The sequence below is a fragment of the Pongo pygmaeus genome, chromosome 16, assembly GCF_028885625.2.
Source record: "Pongo pygmaeus isolate AG05252 chromosome 16, NHGRI_mPonPyg2-v2.0_pri, whole genome shotgun sequence".
In the NCBI taxonomy this organism is placed as follows: domain Eukaryota; kingdom Metazoa; phylum Chordata; class Mammalia; order Primates; family Hominidae; genus Pongo; species Pongo pygmaeus.
This window is the reverse complement of record NC_072389.2, coordinates 37,306,313-37,331,700: the sequence shown is the minus strand read 5'-3', so window position 1 is coordinate 37,331,700 and position 25,388 is coordinate 37,306,313. Positions and strand designations below refer to the sequence as shown.

Sequence of the window (25,388 nt, the reverse complement as noted above, 5' to 3'; positions counted from 1 at the left end):
AAGTTACCTACCTTCAGTTACCTCATCCACAAGATGCAGATATTAGTAATACCCTCTTTTTAAGTTATTAAGAGGATTGAAAGAGTTAATAAAAAGCAAAAAATAAAAAGACTTGGTAAGCATAGGCACAGAGGGAGGAAAAAGCAATAATAAAGGAATGATACTTCCATATTTTCTACAGATCATCTTTGTAACAAGAAGAAAACAAAGCAAATAAAATGAAACAAATTCTCTGAAAAAGAATTAAGACAGGCAGAAGGCTCACAAAGTAATACAAAATATATCTTATGGTTTATGTAAAATTCTTTATAAAATACCTTCTTTGCTCCAAGCTGCACTCTGGCTTTGCCTTTGAGTCAGGTGGCATTTCTTTGTACGATGACTGGTTCTGTCGAGTAGGCACTGCTTCAGCCCTACAAAAAGAAGAAAACATCTCTAGGAAACCTGATTCCCACTTGGGAAGGCCTAACAAAATGGCATATGCCTCAACAGCAGCACATCAGTGTTAAAAAGTCTGGAGTCAAGGGGAAAAAGTAAAATTGGACCATTTCCAGAATCTCACCAAAAACAACAAACTGACGTTCCAAGTGGCCTACATGAGCAAATTAGAACCTTAAATAAAGGTCACTCTTAATGCCTATCCTAGCATAGATTCAGCACCAAGTACAATCTCATTTTACTGGTTTACCTTTTTCATTCTTGAAAGTAGGAGCTATGAAAAAAAAAACACTAAAATTTCTTTAAGAGAACCCTCTACTTACAACCTAACTTACGTAATCGAAACACTCTGTTGAGGGTGAAAATTGAGTATTATAAGAAAATAATCACCTGTTTTGTGAGAAGTTCAATACATAATGCTCCTCCACCCAATACATACCTTAAAAAGAAAAAAGGAAACATACAAAATTATCTCGAGAATTATTCTTGCTTAAACAATTTCTACATGCCATTACTAAGAAAGAATGCACACAGTAAACATGAGAAGAGAACATGCAAGCGCAAGCATGAACATACTTGTTAGGGATATAGGACAATGGGTAACTTAAAAACTCTGTTGGCATTACTCTCATGTAATTGCTCTGAAATTCTAGTCAATTGTTTGAAATGGCTCTTAGAACAGAATACTTTGAATTTTTATGATATCAAAAACTAAGAACTTAGCCCTAAGTATTCCAAAGAATAGGGGCAGAAGAACGCATTTCCTTAAAGTACTACCTCAGAATTCAATTCAGTAATTCCGATGTTGCCTGTAACATCAGAAAACAACTTCCTTAAAAGCATAGCAAGTCGGATTTACCAAGTTGCTGACCAGGTCGCATTCCCTCCTGCCCTCAATTCCATCTTTGTGTTATACTTTATCTCCAGTTCCATTTTGCTTAGTACTCATTGTGCTCAAGTTGTCACTGTGGACATCAGAGCCTATAAATATATATTGTTGCGGCTCCTTCCTCTACATCTTTCCAAGTCATACCTGCTATTCTCCAAAGTCTGTGAATCCCGATACTAACAACTTGGAAATTCAGTTTAAGGTCCTCTGCAGAAGGTCAGTTAGCTCAAGGCAATCACATTTTTCTCAGGACTCATAAGAAATACTCCAACCCCAGAAAAAGGCCCTTCTCTCTGGTATCAGGAGCCGTGGGCCACAAACACAAATCCGACAGAATTTCCATTTACCTCCCACATCGTCCCTTCCCTAACGTTCTAGATAAAGCAGGAAAAAAATCATGAAAACACCACCTGCAGTCATGAATCCTCCAGTTTCCTGGCCAAGATTTCATATTCCCTTCAAGATACCTCCCAAAGAGGACGTGACAAGGGAGGGGCACACAGAGTGCTACAGGTACCGAGAAGCTTTTATTTCTTTTATATATATATATATATTTTGAGACGGAGTTTCTCTTGTCACCAAAGCTGGAGTGCAATGGCACAATCTTGGCCCACTGCAACCCCTGCCTCCTGGGTTCAAGTGACTCTCCCACCCCAGCCTCCCATGAAGTGGGGGTTACATTACAGGCGCCCGCCACCATGCCCGGCTAATATTTTTGTATTTTTAGTAGAGACGGGGTTTCACCATATTGGCCAGACTGCTCTCGAACTCCTGACCTCAGGTGATCTGCCTGCCTTGGCTTCCCAAATTGCTAGGATTACAGGCGTGAGCCACCACGCCCAGCCAAAGGTTCTATTTCTTAAGTTTGATGTTGGGCATATGGATGTATGATTTAATGTTTTAAAAAAGAAAGATACCTTCCTAGTTTTTTTGTATTTTCTTTTTTTGTTTTAGGCCTGTGTGCTTTATTCGTTACCCCATATGAATCTGTAAAGAAGTAGCCATTAGCAAATTCAGGCAATACATACCGGATTCATACTTCAGGAAGACAACCCAGTTGACAACCACAACAATTCCTATGATAACAAAAGTGAGAGAAAATACTGACATTACGGTCATATCAAGAAAGTCATATCAAGAAAGTTCAATCATAAGATATATCCACAAGCAAAAATATACACAAAAAGCTAAGTACGAAGCTTTTAGAAAACTACTACCATTCTTAGAGTAAGTACAAGAAAGTATTCTTATATGTCTGTTTTTTTCATCAAAATACCGCATATAGCCATAGATTTTAAACCATTACATCTTATCTAGATTTTAAGCCATTACATCTTATCTAGATTCCATATTAGATTAACATTTCTTCTAGATTCCATCGTTATTCCTTTGTAACCTTTATTTTTAGTATCTTAAAAATATTTTATTAAATATAACACATACATTCAGAAAATTACATAAAATATACCTTAAGGTATACCTTAACAAGTTATTGTAAATTATTTGCCCATGTAACCACCAACCTGATCCAGAAATATATTCCAGCCAGTATCCAAGAAGCTCAGAGATGTCCCTTTCAGGTCACACATCCCTACCTCCCACCTGGATGGACTCCTTACCCTAACCTCTAAGTGATCACCTCTTTGTTCTTGATAGTTTTACTGCCCAAGTATGAATCCAGAAATAAGTGTTTCTCCGTTTTCTTTTCATTTTTGTCCCCCTAAGAAGCCTTTGTAGAAGTTTTCTTCCTAATTCTACCCCATGCCCCATGGAATTTTAACACCACAGATATATTTATGTCGGTTTATGTTATACGGCCCTTTGGAGGGCAGCAGACCAGTATAATAAGCAAGATTTTCTTTCACTCTGAGGACCAATTTTCACTCCACTGTAGACGATACTGCCTCCACTAAGAATGTATGCCCTAACCAACATTAGTTTTCCCTGTTGTTGAACTCTATATAGAGGAAATTGTACAAAATAGGTTTTGGGGGGTCTGGTCTCTTTTGCTTAACATAGTGTTCAAGGTTCGCCTGTCTTTCCCACATAGCTGTAAGCCATTTTATGAATACCACAATTCTTCATTTTCTTGGAATGAACACTTGGGTTATTTTCCGTTTGGGGCTATTATAAATGATGCTGCTCTAAACATTCCTGTGCCTCTTGGTGTCTATGTAACTCATTTCTTGTGGAGTATATATCCACAAGATTCCTGAACCATAGTGTATGAGTATCTTCCACTTTACCAAATTGTTTTCCATAACACTTGTACAAATATACACCCCCATTAGAAAAACAGAGAGTCCCGTAACAATTTCCTTACCTTAAAAGATAAGTTAAGCAAAATATCTCCTACACCTTCTTTTTCTTTGAAGATCTGAAGATCACTGTACAAAGGACTATCAGGGTCAACCCTAAGAATCACAAAAAAAAAACAGTTCAAACAAAAAGATAATTTTTTTTTTCAACTAACTCAAAAATGAACCAATCTGAAAGCTAAAATAGAGCACCTAGGGTAAGTTCAAGAAAGAGAAGATCTTAAGCTGCTCTATATCCCCAGGAAAAAAAGAGGTCACTATAGCTTCCAGCTCCTTTAGAATGAATGTCCAAAAGAGACCATGATAGCCTACATCTCATCTAATAAGGGGGTTTGGAGTTTGCAGTCATTCTAAAGGAAAAGTCACATGTATATAATTTTCTCAAGAATTCAAAAGAAGTTTAATACGCTTTCCTAAACTTGTATTATTAGCCAAGCGGTTCAAGGAGAACAATTTGCCATGGACGGAACTATGAAAAGTTAAATCACTAAAAAATCGGTATTTTTCCATAGCTGTCCTATATATAGATTTCTAATATGACTCCCACCCCCAACTCCCCCTTTGTCTTTTGTTTTTTGTTTTAAGAGACAGGGTGTCTCGCTCTCTCACCCAGGGTGGAATATAATGGTGCAATCACAGCTCATGTGCAGCCTTGACCTCTTCAAGCTCAAAAGATCTTCCTGCCTCAGCCTCCCACCATCTATAGTAGCTCACACTACAGGTGTACTACACCGACATATTTTAAAAGTAATAACATAACTACATCTACAATAAGAGTTAATTATGTTGCTTTCAAACCTGGGGGAAAAGTCATAAAAATCAGCTTGGCAATCATTCTCTGTATAATGAAATGTATTACTCTTACTTACTTTCCAACCAATGTTATTCAAGCTTGAGCTTTTTGCTACAAGATAAAAATCATGCAAGAGTTCACTCTATCAAGAAAATGACAAAAAAAATTCGATGGACATATAAAAACATTTTCAACACTCAACATTTCAAGAAGTAAAAAAAAAAAAAAGTCCAATTGAATGAAGCATTATGAAGTTTCAGAAAAATATAAAACTAGACACAAGTCTGGTTCATTTCCTATTTCTTATCATCTGAAAAACTCTAGCCAACATGTTCAGACCACCATGGACTCCATGATAGCACAGAATTCAGTATGAGTCTATTTCAAACCTCAGCAATTTGTGAAAATACTAGAAGACACTCAACGTGACACTAACTAAAAGAGACTTCCATTCATAAGACTACAAGCAAGAATATTACACAGATGGTCTAGTTCACACACTGACACACTGAGAAACACGTGTACCTACATGCAACTGGTTTCAGTTTTTCAGTGTGGGGACTTCTCTAAAGATGAAAACACATCCATATCTTATCCTAACACTAAGTAGAAATGGAACTACTTTTTAGTCATGTGAAACTAAAGGTTTTAAAGACTGCACTATACTTTGAAAAAGAAAAAAAAAATCAAGTTTACAAAGATCTTACTTCCTAGATATGTAACCATGACCTCATTTCCTATCTATAAAATATGAGAAGTTTCTCCTATCTCTAAAATATGAAGAGCACCTATTTCACACGGCGGCTATGAAGACTAAATGAGAGGATATATAAAGTATAAAGTACTTAGCATAGTATCGGTCATGCAAAAGTGTTCAATAATTTATACTTGTTTTGAAGATAAACTGGAATCGATCACCAGACACAGAAAATACAGTAACATTATTTCAAATGCTACAAACTCAGTTTTTTAAATAATCAAGATATGAGAAATTGACTAAATTTCTTTCCTCTAGGAAAAATTACTAATTAAATTAATATATAACTAAGACTGAAGGAGGGAGAGTAATCTATCTGGTTTCAACACTTGGCATCTACTTGCCTAACAATTCATTCCCTGTTTTGGAGAACCTGTGCCCAAGACAAAGTAACTGGTCCTCGGCTTTCGTGGAGTTGGTAAATAGCTCTAATACAAGGCACGAAGTAGTAAGTGTTCAGACAATCATCTGATGTTTCCCTACTCTGTCTGAGCATTTCATGTATATACACACATCATTCTCATTGATGTTTCACAGCAGTCATCCAAAAGGTATGGACTGTCTATCCATATTTGAGAGTTCAGCAAAGTGAAACCAAAAAAGGTGTGTTTGTCACCAAACTCAGTGTTCTTTCACATCCGGCCGCTTCACATAAAAGAGATTTTAAGTCAAAAGAGAAGAATTAGTTTTGATTTGGTCAGAGCAGGATGGACCAAAGTCAGCTTCATGAAGGAGAAATAATTTGAGTTGTGTTTTGTAGGAGAGAATGAATGTGAATATACAGATGCCACAGAAGGAAGGTAAGCAGAGAAAACAGCATAAACAGGCTGGAAAGGGGCATATACAGGGATCAGCAGGTGGTTCCAGGATGTGAAGAGCAGATGAACAGGGTAAAAAGTGGCTATTCATAGATGAGAAAGATAACCTTGGGCAAGAGAACATATGACCGTGGCTAGGGACGGTGGCTCATGCCTGTAATCCCAGCACTTTGGCAGGCTGAGGTAGGAGGATCGCATGAACTCAGGTGTTCCAGATCAGCATGGTCAACATAGTGAGACCCCATCTCTACTAAAAATCTAAAAAATTAGCCTGGTGTGGTGGCTCATGCCCATAGTAAGAGACACTTGGTAGGCTGAGGTAGGAGGATCGCTGGAGCCTGGGAGATCAAGGCTCCAGTGAGCTACGATTGTGCCACCACACTCTAGCCCAGGCGACAGAGCAAGACCCTGTCTCAAAACCAATAAACATATGACTGAATCTACCCCTAAGGTAGGGATGGAGGAGGAGAGCAGCTGAGATCGGCATGTTGATGAATTGCCTGGTATTAACTATAATTACTTAAACAAAAATCCAGGCTCTGGCTATTTATACACACTTACACAATTAAATGGTTTTGCCTTTCAGTCTTCCTAATTTTCTCTAATATTGCCAAATTTTCTTTTTCAATTCCTTCATCCTCCAACTTTTTCCCACTAATCGGCTCTGCTTTCATCTCGTAGTGATCTAAGTCTTCTATATCCTGCAAAAAGAAGAAAAATGTTAGCTTATTCAACCTATTTTTCTTCAGCAGTTTCTTCTGCCAGAAGTTAAATTATTCCTGACTCAATGGGGGACAAGAAACAGAATATATCTATCCTACGGGGAGAGAGAAAAAGCCCCCACATTCCATTCAAGAGGCTCCCGCCTTTTATATCCTAGATTTTATTTAAAAGCTAGACTCTGGGTAAAGCAGATTTAAAAGCTTTACAAAGTCATATCTATTATGAAATAAGCCATCATTTATTTATTTACTTCTTTAATTTTTATTTCCTTTTTTAAAATAGAGTCTCACTCTGTCACCCAGGTGGGCGTATACAGGGGTGATCTCTGCTCACTACAAACTCTGCCTCCCAGGTTCAAGTGATTCTCGTGCCTCAGTCTCCTGAGTAGCTGGGATTTCAGACATACATCACCACGCCCAGCTAATCTGTTTACATTTTTAGTAGAGACAGGGTTTCACCATGTTGGCCAGGCTGGTCTCAAACTTCTGATCTCAAGTGATCCACCCACCTCTGTCTCTCGAAGTGCTGGGATTACTGGCATGAGCCTCCACGCCCAGCCAAGCCATCTTTTAAATCTCCTCTTAAGAGGAACCTTTGAGACAGTTTAGCAGCGGGTGTCAAGAACCTTAACTGTTCATAGTTTGTTCCAGAAACTCGACTTCTAGAATTGTATTCCAAGAAACTAGTCTAAGATGTAAACACAAATTTAGGCATAAGGATACCTATCTCAACCTTGCAACCAAAAAAACAAACACAAAATCTGCATGTGCAAAAATAGCAAAACAGTTAACTCAATTCCACGAAATATTAACAGGCCACTGAAATACCAACACAGCATAATTTCTCCTGTATCAAAAAACTTTGAAATGAAAAATGGAATACACAAAGGAATAGAAGAATTTCAATTATGCTGAAATATGCATAGGAAAAGACCAGAAGAACTTATATTGAAATGTTAATTTCAATTAATTTTAGTTGTTCTCTCTGGAGACATTTGGTGCTTTCCCCTAATTTCAGTTTATGGTTTTATGTAGTAAGCATCTATTGATGTTAATAACTAAAAAGTGAGTGAGAAAAAGAATTTGATTTCAGGTGCTCGGGAGGCGGAAATAGAAGGCTCGTTTGGGCCCAGGAATTTGAGGCTGCAGTAAGCTATGATCATGCCACTGCACTCCAGCCTGGGTGACAGAGACCCTATCTCAAAAAACAATAATAATTTAAAAAGAATTTGAATAGTATCCCCCAGAACAACATCTTTATTCACATCATTCTGCTCCCTCCCTTCCCATACTATCTTGTTCTTACACACATACAAATATATGCAGATTTTTAAAAATCCTAACATTTTTCAATTACCTTATTTTTCTACTTTAAATGCCAAAATCTCTAAAGGAGTAGTTTATATTCATCTTGATTTTTTTTTTCCAAGCCGGCTAATTCACTGATTTCTAGACCAGGTTACCGACTACCTTCACTCAAACTCTGCCCATGACTCCATACTTCATGGAGCTCCCTTCTCCCTGTGTGCACCTTTCAGCCCTGATATTCCATCCTACGCTTCTTTTCCTCACAATGCTCACAAATGCCTTTGGCCTGTATTTCCTCCTATATGTTCAACCTCAGTCACGTTCCCATCCACAAAACTTCTCCACCTAAGTATTAATCAGCACATCACAAACAGAATTCAACACAACTTTCTAAAGCAATATCCTGAGCACACTGTTCCCTGCTTAAGGCCTTCCTATCAATAATCACACCAAATAGAAACACACGCCTGTCTTGAATTCAAGACTTCTAACCATCTGCCTTTTCTGGCCAATCTTGCTTTCCATGACTTCAACACATCAACTTTCCTTCTCAAAACAAAAGCATCCAATGCACCCCAACACACCATGTCCAAGGTTGCTCTGGGCCTGTTCCCACCTTATTTTAGGAGCCCAGAATATCTGCTTTTCACCTGTCCTAATCTGACATCTCCAAAGTCCAGTCTCTTACCTTTCTAGATTTCCCTCAACGTTGCGGTCCCTTGTTTATTATCTTAGAGGGGAAAATGAAAGGGTTCATGATCTTTAGTACAATGGCTGCCTGACCCACGGAAAATGTTTAATGTTTTCATGCAGTTTATTCCACCTCAGCTAAACTGCATAAAAACATTAGAACAAACTCTCATTCTAATTGGACAATTCTAAGAAGTATTTTACTCCCAGACTCATAAAACAAGCCTACAGCCAGGCACAGCGGCGCACGCCTGTAATCCCAGCACTTTGGGAGGCCGAGGTGGTGGATCACTTGAGGCCAGGAGTTCAAGACCAGCCTGGGCAACAGAGCAAGACTCAAAATCTACAAAAAATAAAAAAAAGCATTAGCTGGACGTGGGGCACCTGCCTGTAGTCCCAGCTGCTCAGGAGGATTGCTTGAACCTGGGAGTTGAAGGTTGCAGTGAGCCGTGACCACGCTACTGCACTCCAGCCTGGGTCACAGTGAGACCCTATCTCAAACAAACAAACAAACAAAAACAAGCCTATGACACTACTTCTTTAGTTTTGAAGCACTCGAAAGTATATTTTAGATTAATAATTTCCAAACCAAGAAAATGAAAGCCTAAATTAATTATAAGACCCCAAACAGAAAAAATCTTATAAAACAATCAAGACCATAACATTCACATACCTTCTATTTGGTCAATGCAGAGACACAGATCTTTGTTCCGAAATTTGCATTTAAATGCAAAGCTTCAGAGCCTGAAAACATCTAAAATTATACCCAGGACTGACAACTGGCCTAGGCTCAATGTCTTTGGAATGTGCTCTACTAAATTTGCTACCGTTTGAATGTGTTCCCTCCAAAATTCAGGTGTTTCTAATGTGATGATATTAAGAGGTAGGACCTTTAAGAGGTGACTAGGCCAAGAGGGCTCCTTCCTCCTTAATGGGATTAAGGCCCTGATGAATGAAGCTTCACACATTGGACTAGCTTGCTCTCCTGCCCTTCTGCCTTCTACCATGTGAGGCGGCAACAAGAAGGCCCTCAGACACCAAATGTTGGTATTTTCATCTTGGATTTCCCAGTCTCCAGAACTGTTGGAAAATAAATGTCTGTTCTTTATAAATTACCCAGTCTCTGGTATTCTGTTATAGCAGCATAAAACAGACTAAGAGAAAATTCCTGATGATTTTTCAATGAGACAGTTTCACTACTTCTGGTGAGTAGTCCCTAACATGTTCTCAAATTCTCTTTTTATGCAAACATAACATTTTTTAAACTTAGTAGTTCCTCTTCCTAAAAAGAACCAAATGCAGGTTAAGGACTGATCAGTATTACACAGAAATACAACTTTGGTACTAAAATTAAGGGCTTTTGTTATTCAGGAAATCAAATCCAAAGAATTCAGATAAAGCAATTTGCTCAAAGGTGTATCATCAGTTAAAGGTAAAGCCAGACTTCAGAAATTATATTCCATTCCAAATACAATGTGCTTTCAATTATTCCACATTAATAGTAGTTTACAAAGGAGACTTATGGAATTACTCAAATAAAAAATGACATTTATGAAATGTCATTCTTACATCAAATACCTACTTCAACCATCTCCTCTTCTTCCTCTTCCTCTGAAGTCACTTCTTCTGTTGTTCCATTCTGAAACAGAGAAACAATCTGCCAGGTCTACACAGGCTGAATACAGGGCGAGTCCATTAGAAGACCCATGCCATAGCTTTAGGGACAAACTCTCAAACATCTGTCAATGCAGTGCCGCTACCAGAGAGCTTATTAAAATTAAATGTTCATTTTTAAATCCAAGTTTGATTTGACAAACAACAGTTGTCAGCTTTTAAAAATGGAACAGAAAATAAAAGATTTAGGAATAAAGAAAAGCAGTCAAATATAAATGTAAAATACAAAAAATATAAGTCAAATATAAAGCAAAACTGAAAAAATATTAAAACAATCTAATTTGTTTATTTTTTAAAATTTAAAATAAGAAAAGATTTTACTTTCATGGCTACGTGTGTAAAATCAATGGCTTATTTTGTTTAAAATATCACAAGCTATCCATTCCTTAAAATAACTACCTGTTTAACTTTGAAAATCCTGAATCATTACATAAATTCAATTGCCTTACATTTTAAAAGATCAGATGTGTGATTTATAGACACTTCACAAAACTAAGAATTATGAAATGATTACCACCTTACTAAAAGGCAAATTTTAGTTTTCAAATCATGTTATTTACTACAAAATACCTCTCTACAAGACAGAATTTACCAACTGACGCAATTTACAATGATCAAGTTTAGAAATGAATTTAATGGGGTTTGAGGAAGTGCCTTCATACCCAGTTTGGGCAAAGTTCCAAAGATAAGCTTCCTGGCCAGGGCACAGTATATAAATGCATCTTTAACCATGAAGGCCACTTCAGGTTAGAACCCAGAATATGTAGAAGATCAAGAAACTAGGATCCAGAGATCAAGTAAGACCAACAAAGGTCTCAGCAGTTTCTAAGCATCTGTTTTTAGATACTCTGATGGAATAATTCTTAAGAAAAACAAACGCATGATCACAGAGGGTGTTAGAACTCTTCTGGATTAGTGAGCAGGAGAAAGCCATGTAGATAAACATACCCATGCAGAATTAACTTATATTTCCTTTAAATCTGCATCTCTTTAGACATTCTTTGTCTTCTAAAAACTAAATGGAAAAAGGAAGCAAGCAGCAACTTCCAAAACATAATTCACCCCTTCTTCATTTCCCTAAATTGTTATATTCCAAATCAAACTATTTTGGGTATCTAAAGAATATATACTTAGCCTAAAAGTCCCAAAGACTTTGGCTGCATCAGTGATTGAAAGAACATTTTTGAAATGCTCACTGGCCAGGCGTGGTGGCTCACGCCTGTAATCCCAGCACTTTGGGAGGCCGAGGTGGGCGGATCATGAGGTCAGGAGATCGAGACCATCCTGGCTAACACGGTAAAACCTTGTCTCTACTAAAAAATGCAAAAAATTAGCCGGGTGTGGCGTCCGGCACCTGTAGTCCCAGCTACTTGGGAGGCTGAGGCAGGAGAATGGCGTGAACCTGGGAGACGGAGCTTGCAGTGAGCTGAGATCGCGCCACTGCACTCCAGCCTTGGGGACAGAGCGAGACTCCATCGCAAAAAAAAAAAAAAAAAAGAAATGATCATTTCAAAGCCTACCCTGAGAATCTGGGTTTTTGTTGTTGTTGTTGTTTTTTGAGACGGAGTCTCGCTCTGTCGCCAGGCTGGAGTGCGGTGGCAGGATCTTGGCTCACTGTAATCTCCGCCTCCTGGGTTCAAGCGATTCTCCTACCTCAGCCTCCCGAGTAGCTGGGACTACAGGCATGTGCCACCACACCCAGCTAATTTTTGTATTTTTAGTAGAGACAGAGTTTCACCATGTTGGCCAGGATGGTCTTCATCTCTTGACCTCATGATCTGCCCACCTCGGCTTCCCAAAGTGCTGGGGGGAATCTGTTTTTAAAAAGCTCTCTGAGGTGATTCTGACATGCATCCATGTCTGTAACCATCAGTCCAGTTACTATCTTTCAGTTTACAAATGAGAAAGCTGAGCCCCCACCCCTCAAAAAGGGTAATTTAATCAAAACAAAAAGTGAGTTAGGGTTGTAAAATCCTAAGATGAATTTCATTTCAGGATGTGGCCTGGTCCTCTTTCCAAAACCCCACCAAAATGACAGTATTTTGTTAAAAAGAGTAAGTCTGCCGCAGCAGCAGAAAAATAACAAATACAAGGAGATTACCCTTAGTGAACCAAAACCACAGGGACATGCCGGAAGACAGAAAGCAGACGGAATCAGACTGCTGGGCTTGACAAAGCCAAAAACCCAATCCAAATAATGGAGGGACCACTTTTTTCCAGAAGAATCTAACATTCTTTATTGTACTTGTCCCAACTACAGTTGGTAAGGATCACCCTCAGATATAAGAAACCTATCTTGACGGCCTCTTACTATGAGTGTGAAAACCAGAGAGAAAAGACAGAATGTTTTTAATATAACTCAACGCAGCAGCAAAATCTTATAACAGACTCCATCTCTGCCTTTTAACTCAGGAGCTAGAAAGCTCTCCTGCCAGCACCTCTCCATCCTCGTGCCACAGGAGAAGCACGGGTCTGCAAACCAGGAGAGGGAGGTCACGGCAGAAAAGAGTGACAATTCTGAAGACACTTGTGATGGTTAATGCTGAGTGTCAAATTGATTGGATTGAAGGATTCAAAGTACTGATGCCGGCTCTGTGAGGTGTTGCCTAAGGAGATTAACATTTGAGTCAGTGGGCTTAGAGAGGCAGACCCACCCTTAATCTGAGTGGGCACCATCTAATCAGCTGCCAGCGAGGCTAGGATATAAAGCAGGCAAAAAAACGTGAAAAGACTAGACTGGCTCAGCTTCCCAGCCTGCATCTTTCTCCCATGCTGGATGCTTCCTGCCCTCGAACACCGGGCTTCAAGTTCTTCAGCTTTGAGACTAGGACTGGCTTCCTTGCTTTTCAGATTGCAGATGGCCTACTGTGGGACCTTGTGATTGTGTGAGCTTAATACTCCTTAATAAATACATATATGTGTCTGTATACATATATGCTTTAGTTCTGTCCCTTTAGAGAACTCTAATACAACACTCATATCAACAACTGATACTGATCAATGGTATACCTCATGTATAAATGAACAGATAACCATGCACCACAGAGAGTTGAAGAAAACTAGCAATCTGAGAGGAAGGTGCCAAGTCAAATAAGCACAAATGACCGGAAGCACTACTAATGAAGGAAATAATCAGAATTTAAAAACCTAATTGGAATCTTTAAGAGTAATTGAGAAGACTCTGTATCCACAAAATAAAAAACAGATTACTATGTAAAAGACAATTCTAGGAATGAAAGTAAGATACCCTCCCCCCGCAAAACAAAACAAAACAAACAAACAAAAAACCACCTGTAGAAGGGCCAGAGCACAATACACTTCTCAACAAAGCATTTATGATTAGGAAAATCAAACTGTGACATTCCCTTAGAACAGAGAAAAAAAGGCAATGGAAGGGAAAAAAAAGGGAATAGTTAAGGGACATGGAAGATACAGAGATCTAACATTCATCCAGAAGATGGAGGGGAATAGAAAGAAACAAAAGAGACAAATGCTGCTGAGCCAAAGAAAAACTTGAGAATATTAAGTGGCTCTGAATGCCCCAAAGGAATACTGAAAGCTAGACACAGTGGCTCATGCCTATAATACCAACACCCTCAGGAGGCCAAGGCAGGAGAATCACTCGAGCCCAGGAGTTCGAGGCTAGCTTGGGCAACATGGTAAAAACCCATGTCTACAAAAAAATTTTTAAAATTAGCCGTGCATGGTGGTGTGCACCTACAGTTCCAACTACTCAGGAGACTGAGGTGGGAGGACTACTTGTGCCCAGGAGGTAGAGGCTGCAGTCAGCCGTGATCACACCACTGCACTCCAGCCTGGGCAACAGAGCAAGACCCTATCTCAAAAAACAAAGAAATACTGAAAAGTAAAACCCCCACACTTTACAATTACAGAGAAAATCATACTAACTACCAGAAAGAAGTAAGAATCAGATAGGCATCAGATTTTCATTTGTAACAATAAATATCAGAAGGTAAAAGTGTAAAGAACTGGGAAGAGACTCAACTATAAACTGAAAATTCTATATCTAGCTCCATCAAGACAGGAAGCATCTCTGTGTATGTTCGCCTCCGGATTCTCCACACCAAAGTGGATATCATTCAGGGATATACTTGAGGGGCAGGGAGCAGGAGACATAATACAAGAAATAGCAATGAACAAAGACAACAGTAACACCAATAGTGAAGTCTAAACGATTGCTCATAGATCACAGGGCATATTCTCTGACTATATTGATGCACTAAAAGTAACTCAAAAACCATGTGAAAATGCTTTTTAAAAAGTTTTTTTTTCCCCAGATAATTCTTGGGTAAAAGAAGAAATTGATCCTCATGCCCCAGTCATCCAACTCCTAAGTACGTGCCCCAGGGAAATGCTGGCACAAGGGTACCATGAAATACAGACAAGAATAATCATAGCAGCATTCACTGTTTCTAACAACACTGGAAACAACACAGATGTCTGCATATAGTCAAAGGGATAAATGGCATGGTGTATTCAACAATGGAGTAAATACAGCAATGCAAAAGAACTATAGCTACACACAATAGGAACAAATTTCACACACAATGTTGAACATAACAAAGGTATGAAAAATACATAAAATATAATTTTCAAAAGCTCAAAAAATAGGCAACACTAAACTATATTGTTCAAGGATGCACACATGAGTGATAACACTAGAGAAAAGTAAGGAAAGATGAGTGTACAGAGAACAGTGATTTGGAAGCAGCCGGCAGATGGTTTCTGTAGTGCTAGCAATGTGCCTTCTCTTCACCTGGGTGCTATTTGATCAATGCAGAGACACAGATCTTTGTTCCGAAATTTGAACTTAAATGCAAAGCTTCAGAGCCTGAAAACATCTAAAATTATACCCAGGACTGACAACTGGCCTAGGCTCAATCTCTTTGGAATTTGCTCCACTAAATTTGCTACCGTTTGAATGTGTTCCCTCCAAAATTCAGGTGCTTCTAATGTGAATAGGATGCAAAAAGTGAAAACTTTATGCATCTTTACAACAGCCTAGAAGTATGGATGAAGCAATCTTTTTTTTTTTTTTTAAAGAATCTACAGTTACTAAAACTAACTGAAAAAGTGGGAAATCTGGAGACCAATACATAAAAGAAAAACGGCAGACAAAGAGTCACTCTCCAAATTGGACATTTATTTAAACCAGGGTTTCTCAGCCTCAGCAACATGTATATACTGGGCCAGACAATTTGTGGAGGGTTCTCCTGTGTGTTGTACGATGTTTAGTAACATCCCCTCTACCCAAGAAATGCCAATAGCACCTCCCATCATGACCAGTTGTGACAACCAAAAATGTCTCCAGATTATTTCCAAACATCCCATGGGGGCAAACATCTCCTTCAGTTGAAAACTACTGTGTAAACTACAGCTACATCCTAGATCTTAGAAAAAGATGTAAGCTTCCCAAGTCAGCCCTGCATACCATTGGTACGGAAATGAAATAAGAGCCTAGAAGGAAACAAACAGAACTATAATCTTATTTAATATAAAAGTAAAAATGCAAAAATAAAATACTACCATATCCATTCTAACAGTGTTTATTATAGGAATACAAGGATGATTCAAAATTAGGAAAATTTCATCAGGTAATTCACAAATTATATTTCTACATAGAATTGAAGGCACAGTCATGAAAAACAAAGCAGCTCTATATGCATTAAGTCCATGATCTATTCAGTGACAAACACAGGTTGCAGATGTCTTACAGAAGGAAAACTGAACACCAAACACGTATTTCTCCCATCTGCTCTTTGTCCTGAGGCTCCATGGGAATTACAGTGAAGAATAAACATTGTATAAACACACACAATTACAAAAAAAAAGGAATGGGGTTACCAACAGAAGAGAATTCACCTCCAATAGACAATGACAGTAAATGGGAAATGGTTAATTAATGAAGAAAAGCAAACAATGGAGGTTGGGGGATACCGATGACAAGGAGGCTAATTTGTCCCATAGTACCCTGGAGAGGCACTAGACTCAGACACCAGGTACCTCGGAGAGTGGGACTGATAGGCAAGACTGAAAACAGATTAACCAAAAGCCTACATACAGAACTCATTTTCCAGGCCCTGAAACACATTGTTCTCCCACATCTCCTTAAGCAGAACCCCAGCAAACATGCACCTACCTCAGGCAAGAGAACACAGATTTCACTTCCAGGGGAATGGAGTAGTTCCTGCCATCATTTATGATTGCACAAGGAGATAAGATAGAGGAGTGGGGATAACAATTGGGAATCAGCATAAATTCCCCCTAAAAACCCTTTCCCCTAAAAGCTATCAGTTGACAAGTCTTGGCCACAAAGAACTCCCAATCTTTTTTTTTTTTTGAGACAGTGTTTCACTCTTTCGCCCAGACTAGAAGGCAGTGCATGCATGATCACAGCTCACTGCAGCCTCAACCTCCTGGGCTCAAGCAATCCTCCCACCTCAGCCTTCTGAGTAGCTGGGACTACAGGCAGGCATCACCACATCTGGCTAATTTTTTATTTTTTGTAGAGATGGGGGTCTCACTATGTTGCCCAGGCTAGTCTTGAGCTCCTGGGCTCAAGTGATCCTCCCACCTCGGCCTCCCAAAGCGCTGAGATTATAGATGTGAGCTACCACACCCAGCCTCCCATTGTCTTTTAGTCCTTCTCTCAAACATGAATGAACAAAAGGGGGAATTTTAAAAGACTACAAATGATGAGCAATGTAGAACAGGTATTTGGGGAAAGGCTTTTGAAAGAAAAATAAGACCAAAATAAACTAAGAAAAAATTATTAAAGAAAAAAGACATGCTAGGGAGAGGACAAAAGAGTATCAAAATAGCTCCTTAAAGACACTTGTGAATATATTACATCTATAAAACAAAAAATAGAATATGAATAAGGAATAATCAGAGAAGAAAAAGTTCTCAGAACTCAGGCTTCATCTTTGGAGTTGGTCCCCAATGAGCCACAACTCCTGTCATTCACGTCCTCGGAAGGGACCATTCCACAGTGAATCTAGGTTGGCTCCGAGACTTACTTTAACCTATAGAATGTGGTAGAAATGAAACTGCACCTGTTCTAGGTCTAAGCCTTAAGAACAACTGACAGCTTGCACTTTTGTGCTTCTGGAAGCCAAAAAGAAGAACTGACTATTCTCTTGGAGAAAGAGAAGCTACATGAAGAGGGCCAAGAGTATGAGATGCTATGTAGAAAGGTCACACGAAGAAATGCCAAGGCAGCAGACCTGTGGGTGAAGAAGCCATCTCAGACATTTCACTGCAGCTGAGCATCCAGACGACCAGTCCCTGACACTGTCTAACCATGCGGTGAGAGCTGTCGAATGAGACCAGCAGAAAAACTGTCCAGCTAGCCCATTAACCCATACAATAGTGAGAGACAGACAAATTTGCGGTTTTATACCAAACCCTTGTGGAAGTCAGTGTGGCGATTCCTCAGGGATCTAGAACTAGAAATACCATTTGACCCAGCCATCCCATTACTGGGTATATACCCAAAGGACTATAAATCATGCTGCTATAAAGACACATGCACACGTATGTTTATTGTGGCACTATTCACAATAGCAAAGACTTGGAACCAACCCAAATGTCCAACGATAGATTGGATTAAGAAAATGTGGCACATATACACCATGGAATACTATGCAGCCATAAAAAATGATGAGTTCATGTCCTTTGTAAGGACATGGATGAAATTGGAAATCATCATTCTCAGTAAACTATCGCAAGAACAAAAAACCAAACACCGCATATTCTCACTCATAGGTGGGAATTGAACAACGAGAACACACAGACACAGGAAGGGGAACATCACACTCTGGGGACTGTTGTGGGGTGGGGGGAGGGGGGAGGGATAGCTTTAGGAGATATACCTAATGCTAAATGACGAGTTAATGGGTGCAGCACACCAGCATGGCACATGTATACGTACGTAACTAACCTGCACATTGTGCACATGTACCCTAAAACTTAAAGTATAATAATAATAAAATTAAAAAAAAAAGTTTTGGGATAATTGGTTAAGCAACAATAAATAACCAAAACAAAACTTAAAGTTATGACTAGCCAAATAAAATTTCCCAAAAGCTTGTACACACATGGTCACAGCAGCAGTATTCACATTAATCAAAAGGTAGAAACAACTCAAATGTCCCTCAGTGGATGAATGGATAAATAAAACTTAATATAGCCCTCCAGCTGCAGTGAGCCGAGATCATGTCACTGCACTCCAGCCTGGGTGACAAGAGTGAAACTCCGTCTCAAAAAATAAAAATAATTAAAAAAAAATAGCCATTCAGTGGAGTATCATTCAGCCTCAAAAATGAACGAAGTACTGACACATGCTACAACAGGGATGAACCCTGAAAACATTATGTTAGTGAAATAAGCCAGACACTAAAGGGTACATATTGTCTGATCCCGTCTTTATGGAATATCCAGAATAGGCAAATTCAAAGTGAGGGAAAACAGATTTTTCATTGTGGGGGCTGGGGGGAGAGGGAAGAATGGGGAATGACTGCTTAATAAGTACAGGGTCTCCTCTGGGGGCAGTGAAAACGTTCTGGAACTAAATATCAGAGGTGGCTGCACAACATTGTACTAAATGCCACTGAATTGTACACTTTAAAATGGTAAACTTTATGTTACAAGTGTATTACTACAATTTAACAATAATGGGAGAAGCAAGAGTAAGGAGAGCCCTCTAAGGGTCTCAAACATACTGCCCTATAAGAGTCCCTTCACCTAAGCTCTACGGAGGTCACCTCTCAGCTTGTACTGAGCTAACCCTCCAGTGACTCACACCCAGGCAAAGTGGGAGATGGTCCAGGGGAGGGGCTGGGTCATCCAGGCAGCAGAGGCAGCTGTCCGTCAACCACTGAAACCCCCTTCTCCTGGTCACCTGCCTCACATACCAGGTGCCACTCTGGGTCTATTTGTGGGGAAGGTGGGAGCTCCGCCGCTTACAGCCCCGAGAGTTGCAGAACTAGGGAGAATTCCATTTGGTTTTGTTCAATTCTCAAATGAGAAAATCTTCACCAACCCTTTCTAATACCATTGCTTAGGGGTCAGCATGGCTGCTTCTTCATGCTTGCTGCAAACACCTGCAATTTTTCCATCCTGCTAACTTAAAGGCAAGAAGCCCTGTGTGCATAGTTTAACGACAGCAACCTACTGGGGATAAAAATCATTCACGTGGCTCTATCGGAGGCTCAAGCCTGCAGTTCTCTCAGGAGGCTTGACCTGTGACCTCTCCTGTATTCACCCAGTGGCCTCCACACTCGGCCTCCAGCCCTGCACACATTCTGAGAAAACTAGCTTGACATCTGAAACATGAATGTAACGATGGTGCCCAAGCCAAAAGGAAATTAAATGACCAATAGTAAGTCAGCAGTAGACTTCAGTTTCCAGAGGGCATTTTCTACAGTATTTAACTTCCGCTCATTTACACAGGCCAGATCTCTGTTCTCCTAATATGAGGAGTCCACAGTTCCGGTCAATAAGATTAGTCCTAATAAGAAAAAAACTGAGTTTAGTCTCGATGGAACTGCCTAAGGCTACAGACATTAAAACAAAGTCCTATGACTCATAATTTGAAAAACAAGTTTCACCAGATGATCTATAAAGAAGATACCAATGATCCAGTTAACTTCACTAAATCTACCTGTCTACTTTTAGGAATATACACAATAGAATATCTGGGATATTTAAACTTGTGGAAAAGGTGACAGGATAGCAGAAATGGCTGTTATTTGATGGCGGATTTAATGATATATGTTTATTTTAATGACACTCACAAGGCATGACCACAATCACTTTACTATAAGCCACAGCCTGTGGGATCTACGTTCCTTCCACTCCCGCCAAGGGGGGATCATGACCCATACAAGACCTAGGAGAGAAGGGGAGGCTCCCCACTCCCACTCAGGATGTGGTTGTATTATTTACTCATGGCTCATTTTGGTCATGAATGTCCTCCTGACACCTCCCAGGGCTATGCCGACCCACCGCCCCACGACCACACACGCCAGGTCCACAGGCCTGAATGGGTGTAATCACAGCTTATCCCTACTGTGGCTACATTTAAATAGTTTTGATTTGGCCTAAAATGTTTTTGCTTGTTTGTGGGTGATACAGTTTGGATATTTGTCCCCACCTCAATCTCATATTGAAATGCAATCCCCAATGCTGGTGGTGGGGCCTGGTGGGAGGTAGGTGTCTGGATCATGGGACACATCTCTCATGAATGACGTGGGCCATCGTCTTGGTGATAGGTGAACCCTTGCTCTGAGTTCACAAGAGATCTGGTTGTTTAAAAGTGTGTAGCACGCCCCCTGCACAGCCCCCTGATCAATCAATCAATCTCTCTCTCTCTCCCCCATTCTCACCACGTGAAGTGCTAGAACAGCCTAATACAGTGTGATTCTGGCTACATGGGTTCAGACTGGTTCAGCTTAGATTTAGAGGGTCCAAACTGGCTCGAGCCCGTTCGTCATCCAAAAACCTTTTATTTCTTATGTCTTTTATTGTGGTAAGTATACATAATGTAAAATTTACCATCTTAACCATTTTTAGGTGTAGAGTTCAGTGGCATGAAGTGCATTCACACTGTTGTGCCATCTTCACCACCATGCATCTCCAGAACTTTTCCGTCTTCACAACTGCACCCATTAAACACCAGCTCCCCACTCCCTGCTCTCTCCAGCCCCGGCCACCCCCATTTTACTTCCCGTCTCTGTGACTCTACTGTGGGTGCCTCAGAGAAGTGGAATCACACAGGACTTGTCCTTTTGTGACTGGCTCTAGCAGGATGTCCTCAAGGTTCATCCATATTGTAGCCTGTGTCAGAACTTCCTTCCCTTTTCAGGGTGAATGAAATTCTATTGCATGTGAAATCCTTTTCTTTTGTATGGTGTTCGCTATGTCGGCGGCTCAGAAGAGCAAGAGGAGCCCTGACCCGCCACTGCTTTGTCTGTGGAGTGGGTTTTGAGGGCTGGGGAATGGCTGGATGACCCCCCCTCTCTTGAAGATGAACACAAATATTTCTAAAAGTGGTTAATATGCTACTGTTCACATACTTGGGACCCAATGAATGAATCAAGAGGGGGTAGACAGGCTCCAGAGGCAGAATCAGAGGCCACCTGCAAGCACATGAGCCGAAGGACAGAGGCTGATGAGACAAGAGGGTAAATGAGTGATGCCACCACACACAGCAACAGCCTCCACCCTGACATCGCACCCGAGCAGCTCTTGGGGAGCAATGTCTCCCCACCTTAAGTCCAGCTCAGGCTCCCTGACCTGCACAGCTTGGCTGCACCCAGAGCAGACCTGGAGGGACACCCTTGGGGCAGACCCAGAAGTGAGTCAGCACCCAGTGTCTCTTAAAAGGCCCAGTGTCTCTTCAAGGCTGAGTGCAGTAGCTAACACCTCTAACCCCAGCATTTTGGGAGGCTGAGGTGGGTGGATCACCTGAGGTCAGGAGTTCAAAACCAGCCTGGCCAGCATGGTGAAACCCCGTCTCTACAAAAATACAAAAAATAGCCGGGCATGATTGTGGGTGCCTGTAATCCCAGCTACTCGGGAGGTTGAGACAGGAGAACTGCTTGAGCCCAGGAGGCAGAGATTGCAGTGAGCTGAGATCACGCCATTGCACTCCAGCCTGGGCAACAGAGCAAGACTCCATCTGAAAAAAAAAGGACCAGGACCAGACAGAGGCCTGGACCATAGGCAGCTGTTGACACTGCAGGAGCGCAACGGCTTCTATGAGCCTAGCCCAAACATCCTTCAGCTCCAACAGTTTGGGCCTTGGCTTGGTCTCAGCTGGAGAGAGATCAACTTCTCTTCTGTGAAGGTTGACTGGGGAGTTGGGGGCAGACATGGGTGTGGCAGGTCCTGGAGGCCTCTATCAGCCCAGGGGGCTTCATTCCATTCCCCATCTCCTTTCTGCACATCTGAGTTATGCGTAGTTTTCCTGAGCTGCTCATGGTATTATCTGACATAGGATTAGGAGTTATTTTTGGTCAGCCCCCTATTACCATAGTCCCTTGGGGTAAAATTCCCATGCTTACTATCACCATGGGACCTCCTATGCATCCCACAGCCCCCTGTAAACACGGAATTGCTGTGAATGACAGGAACACCCCCAAAATGAAGTCAACTGACACTTAATGTGCTTTAGAGAGAAGACAAGACATTAAAATACAATTGCTGAAAATCCAGGAGTCAATATGATTTCCATTCCAAACCCAAGCTCTCAGTACACACACAAACACACACACACACACACACACACTCAAATTCATGAATTCTTCTCAGAAAAAAATAGTAGTTAAGGCTTAAAAAATATGAAAGCAGTCCACATAATTGGCCAAATAGAAGTTCCTTCACCCAAGTCCAATAATCACATCTTCTTTATATTCTCACAGTGAGGCTTTTTTTTGGAAGGTGGCTTTTCAAATGTGTTTATTAGAATGGACGCTGACTTTGCTATAATTAAAATACAGTTATGCTGACATCCACTGCCCTCATTAGCATGCGTTTCTTCCCCGAGGTTTTGCCAAACTTTCAAAAAATCCTTTCCCAAATAGGTATTCACAGCTAACTGCCCATCAGGTCAAGGCCCCCGGGCTTTAAGAGACCCGTCCATTGTGAAACGCACTCTGGCCCCGACCCCAGCCACCAGGCCACCCAACCCTGGCCGCAGCAGTGTGTGAGCACCAGCACCCCCATGTCTTTGCCACTGCCCTGCTGGTCTGAGTACACCCAAGGGGATTGAGGGGCTCTCCCACACATACTGCCCCACCATGAGCAGACCCAGGGCAGTGGGCAAGAAATCGAACCTCTCTTCTAGGGTGGGAGGAGGGGTGTCTTCTGCGAGACACGAGTCGCCACTCAGCCCTCAACCGGCTTTACTCCTGAGTCTGAGCGGTGGGCTTAAGAGTGGCCGGATCATCCACACAACATGTCTCCCAACTGGACCAATGAAGAGCTCAGCCACCATTAGAACTGTGAGGCACCCAGCACCCCCTACTGCCTCGCTTCAGCATCTGCGAGGCCTGTACCCTGAGGTCCGTTGCTCTAGGGCCCCTCTGCTCCCTTCCCCGGGACAGCCAGAGTCCTACCTGCTCGTGGGGCCACTTCAGCCTCTCTTCTGGGGTCCTGGTCTTGGGCTTGAAGCCTCTCTGGGGGTTTCCATGCTGCTTGGCCTCGGGAAGGAGGTTCAGCGACTTGGGCCTCACCTCGTGCCTGCTGGGTCTGCAGCTGGCCTTGACGGGTGGACAGGCCTCTGCAGAGCCTGCAGGCCCTGGCTCAGGCCCATGCTCGGGGCTGGCCTCACTGGTGCTGGTGATGCTGGTCATACTCAGGCTTATCTTGATCTCTGCCACGATCTGGTCGATGTCCTCCTCCTGGTCCTCCAGGTCCCCGTCCCCGCACCTCAGGGGGTAGGCAGAAGCGCTGGTGTTCCTGTTAGCCTCCGCAGGGTAGTAGTCCTGGCATCCCTCTTTGCTGGGACAGTAGTGACCATCTTCTTCCTGGTCGTGGGCCTCCATGACAGAGGGCTCATCCTCCGTGATGGGCAGTTGGCCATCAGGGTAGTCCTGGCTGCCTTTAGCCCCGTGACCATGGGGGTGCAGGCCCGTCTAGGCCGTCTACTCCACTGCATCCTGGCACCCGTCAATGTCCACTGGGTGTGGTGTGCGCCGTGAGCCAGGTACTCCTCCCTGTTGCAGTCCATGCTCTCCAGGTAGCTGTCATCCTCAGGGCAGTAGCGGATGTAGTAGGGGATGCCCTCCTCCTCCTCAGTGAGGCCCTTGTCATAGTCCTCCTCCTCAGAGGTGTTGTTCACGTAGTCAGAACTGGAGTCCCCATCGGGGCTGTGGTTGTGACACTCCTGTTCCTTAGGCATGGGGCTCTCAGTGAGTGAGGGTCTGTGCTACATTCCAGGAGGATCCAAATGTGAACACAGCTAGGTTCCAGCTCTGGGACTCGGGAAAAGGAGGCACAGGGAGCAGGATATGTGCTGCAAGGACATTAATGCTCCCGTGCTTCATTCACTCACTCATCCAACAACAGCGCTAAGGCTCCACTGTGTGCCAGGCACTTTTCTAGCCATTGGGGATCCAGAGGTGAAGAAAGTCTTTTACATTTGAGTGGTAAGAGACTGACAATAAACAAACAAGTATAGAAATAACACACCGAATGTTGAGTACTGAGGAGAAACACAAAGCAAGGTTAACAAGAGAAGGGGAAGTAACGTTAATTTATGTAGGGCTGTCAGGGAGCTGGCAATAAGTGAGGGGCCGGCCAGGTGGGCATCTGGGGGTGGCTGATGCCAAGGGGGTGGGAATAGCATGTGCAAAGGCCTGGAGGCAAGAGTGGCCTGGCAAATCTGAGGACCAAGGGATAAGAGGGAAAGAGCCCACATTCAGTTGGGATCTCCGGGATGGACATGGGCCAAGATGACAGGTGGGGATGGGGTGGGGACAACCCAGGGCAGATCTGGGCAATGAGCCTGTCTGCCTGGAGCTAGGACAGCCTGGAGGGGCCATTCTTGGGAGCGAGCGGGGGAACTTGAGAAAAATCAGGCTGAGTAACATGGATGTGGAGGGAGCACTGGAAAGCCACTGAAGGCCTGGGCAGTGGTGACACACCTGGCCTGGGCCAACTTGCAGACTCAGGGGTACCCCACAGCCCAACCTGGGAAACCTCACAGCCGGCACAGAAATCATAACGCACACAGCAATGGCACCCCGCCAGTACCTAGGGTTCCACAGAGAGAACCTGGCTGCATGACCTTGAGGTCACCTAACTCCCGGGCCTCCCTTGTGTGTCTGGACAGGGAGAGAGGGGAGGATTGGCTTCAGGAGAGGCGAGAAAAGACAGTGCCCACGACAGCTGACTCAGCCTGTGCCAGCAGGCTGCTCTGAGACATGAGCTGGACCCCACCCAGGCGGTGGGTG

General features: G+C 42.1%; 2 protein-coding genes across 2 annotated transcripts; both read right to left on the bottom strand.

The window, feature by feature from the left end:
- Positions 1–314: 314 nt before the first annotated feature.
- On the bottom strand, positions 315–24,021 carry LOC129014239 (amyloid-beta A4 precursor protein-binding family A member 2-like). The gene is made up of 7 exons (XM_054451420.2): positions 23,550–24,021; positions 10,316–10,372; positions 6,575–6,714; positions 3,651–3,741; positions 2,356–2,403; positions 829–877; positions 315–413 (listed from the first exon to the last, which is right to left on the bottom strand). Exons 1-5 carry the CDS (start codon positions 23,976–23,978, stop codon positions 2,368–2,370), a joined length of 753 nt encoding a protein of 250 aa, XP_054307395.1. The 5' UTR covers positions 23,979–24,021; the 3' UTR covers positions 315–413; positions 829–877; positions 2,356–2,367.
- Positions 23,990–24,334, bottom strand: LOC134738220 (amyloid-beta A4 precursor protein-binding family A member 2-like; the record flags this gene model as incomplete). The annotated part of the gene is made up of 1 exon (XM_063652346.1): positions 23,990–24,334. A coding segment is annotated over exon 1 (345 nt), but the record flags the coding sequence as incomplete, so codon positions are not given.
- Between the last annotated feature and the right edge of the window lie 1,054 nt (positions 24,335–25,388).